The sequence below is a fragment of the Aplysia californica genome, unplaced genomic scaffold (assembly GCF_000002075.1).
Source record: "Aplysia californica isolate F4 #8 unplaced genomic scaffold, AplCal3.0 scaffold00296, whole genome shotgun sequence".
NCBI lineage: Eukaryota > Metazoa > Mollusca > Gastropoda > Aplysiida > Aplysiidae > Aplysia > Aplysia californica.
The window spans coordinates 700,116-702,682 of NW_004797566.1; the positions used below are offsets into that span (position 1 = coordinate 700,116).

General features: G+C 39.2%; 1 protein-coding gene across 2 annotated transcripts in view; it reads right to left on the reverse strand.

Moving 5' to 3' along the window:
• LOC101855031 (inhibitor of Bruton tyrosine kinase) overlaps positions 1–2,567 on the reverse strand; it is a 193,605-nt gene that overhangs the window by 8,975 nt on the left and 182,063 nt on the right. For both annotated transcript variants that reach the window (XM_005101740.3, XM_005101739.3), the window contains exon 27: positions 1,889–2,138. In XM_005101740.3, coding sequence (XP_005101797.1) covers positions 1,889–2,138 — 250 coding nt within the window. The remainder of the gene's footprint in view (positions 1–1,888; positions 2,139–2,567) is intronic.

Genomic DNA, 2,567 nt, shown 5'->3' on the forward strand with positions numbered 1-2,567 from the left:
GTTTGGTCTCTTTATGATAAACGATACACGAACACTCTCAAAGTTCTGACGCGAACAGGTGGATTACACCCAGTTGTCAGGGATAGGGTTAAACGAATCTGGTACTGATCCATACACTAGAGAATTATTTATGATTTTAGTAATAAATGGGATCAGTTCGTCAATGCAGGAAGATAACAGAGAACTAGGGACAGGGTCGAGATCACAATGTTTGCTAGGGGATTTTAGAATTACAGATTTAATGTATTCTTCAGAAACAGGTTTAAACTTATTAAGAATCACCCTATCATATACATCAAAATCACAACAAGTATCATAGTCATCAAGGTCGTTTCTTAGTCGTTTCTGGACTTTATCTGTAAAATAATCAGCAACCTTTTCGGGTAGTTCTTGATCGCTAAAAGAATTCGGGAGACGTGTCTCTTTGACCCTTCCTAACAGTTCATCACAAATGCTGAATAATTGTTTACATGATTTTGAATTTTCCAATTTAGAAACGTAGTATTTCTTTTTAGTACATTTAGTTACAAATTCCAGCTCTTGCTTCTTTAATCTAAAAATGTGCTTGTGGATGGTGAGCCCTGTTTTAAGCCATAGTCTCTCTGCCTTCCTGCATTCGATTTTGGTCACTTTCACCTCAACCCCAAACCATGGTGCATACGGTCTAGTTGACAGATGATGAGTTACAAGTGGTGCGTGCTTATCAAGAACTGCTCTAACAGTGGAATTATACAAATCAACAGACTGTTTTAAAGTTACTTAAAGATTTCAACAAAATCCATTTTAAACTTATAAATGTCAATTCCTTTGATGTTCCTTGTAAACACAGAATGTTTTTCAGGCTTGGTCTTAGTCACATCCAACACAAGTAAGATAAAGTAATGGTCAGAAAATAGTTTGTCTACAACATAAATTTTTCTAAAAGCGTCTTTCTTGATGACGACTGACTCCGTCAAGTGTGTGGCCAGAACGATGGGTGGGTTCAGTGATGACCTGAACCAAGTTGTGTTGTCTGAATATTTCTGTCAAATGTTTGACTCCACAGAATAAGAAGAAGAACTCACTTTTCTCTGGGATATTTTGACTTCTATTTCTATTTTGATTTTACCTCCCCTTTTTGACCTTTTAGTTTTTGGTATACGATTTAAGTTGTTTTTTCTAAGTCTCCTCATAACACTTGGAGGTATGAAAACATGGTCCTGAGGTCGAAATGACAACAGAGTGTCTGGAGAGTATGTACTTCTATTGTCCTCTTCAGTGAATACACTGTCTGTGTTAGAGCCACCCTCACCATAGCCTGGGAGTCCATTTGAAAAAAAGTGTTCACTTGTCAAAACAAATTCCTTGGACATTTTCACAAAGAGACCTGCCCTAAAAATGAGTAAAACAAGTAGACCAACACTGACTCCACTTGTCCACCAACACAGAAAAGTTGAAATAACTCTGGTAATTTTCATCCTTTCAAGAAAATTGTATATCAAATAATTCACAAAATCTTAACACACATGATGGTATAATTTTTGAAAATGTCCAGAAATTAAAACGGTCAAAAACACCACAAAATAGTATGAGCACAAGAAGGCTGCCTGTTGGCGCGATCACAACCCACTCACTTCAAATTTGAAACAGCATGGCTTGCCAGTAAAGATATGCACCCACAAACAATTTAGTTATAGCGGTCCATGGGTAAAAGGAGGCCCTAGCTTGAGCTAAGCAATAAAAAGGTAAAACTTCTATGTTTGAGGAAGGCACCTTTACGAGTACAGTTACCTTCTTCCACTTCTTTCAAGTATTTCTAGTCCAAATCTAGTTCCTGGGGATATAGAGCAGTCATCATGCTGACACAAAGAAACAATTAAACAAAATGTAAAACAAATGTTCTGTCTACCTGTATGAGACCCAGAGGTTTCTGTACAGCACGTTCCAGTGTCTCCGTCTTTTCCTTCTCGTCCTGAAGAATGGCAGAGAACTGTGGTGTGCTGAAGGGGGCAGAAGATGCTGGAGGACTGGATGCTTGCTGTGAAGCAGCCCGGAGTGTCCAGGGGTTCTCAGTACTTGCTGGAGGTGGGCTGCACAGCTGCAGGGGACTAGAGAACGGGATGCTTCTCACCGCACCAGAATGGGCAGCAAGACCCCAGCTTTTAGACAGAGAATGCAGATACAGGCTTGAGATTGACTATTTGACTTATTGAGAATCAAAGCAATTTAGATATATTGCAAACATGTAGAGGTTGTCGGGGTGGGGTAATGTTCTTTTTTAGTAAGAGTTTTACGACACTTGCAATACAATAAGGTCATATATAAGTGCCGAAAAATACATTATGTGTTACAAGAGAGTAACATACACAAAAAAAGAAGGAGGGGAAATAGGGACGACAGATGTTTGATAGGAAAGAAGGAGCAAACCACACCAGAGCACCAGCCAACCACCCACTGGGGTAACGTAAAATGACATCCAAAACTAATGTGTACAAAGGATATAAGAAAGGGAGTGCTTATTTAGGCCACATATGGCCTAAATAAGGTAAGGGAGGGGGGTTTAGCTTATTTAGGCCACAGTGGACTGT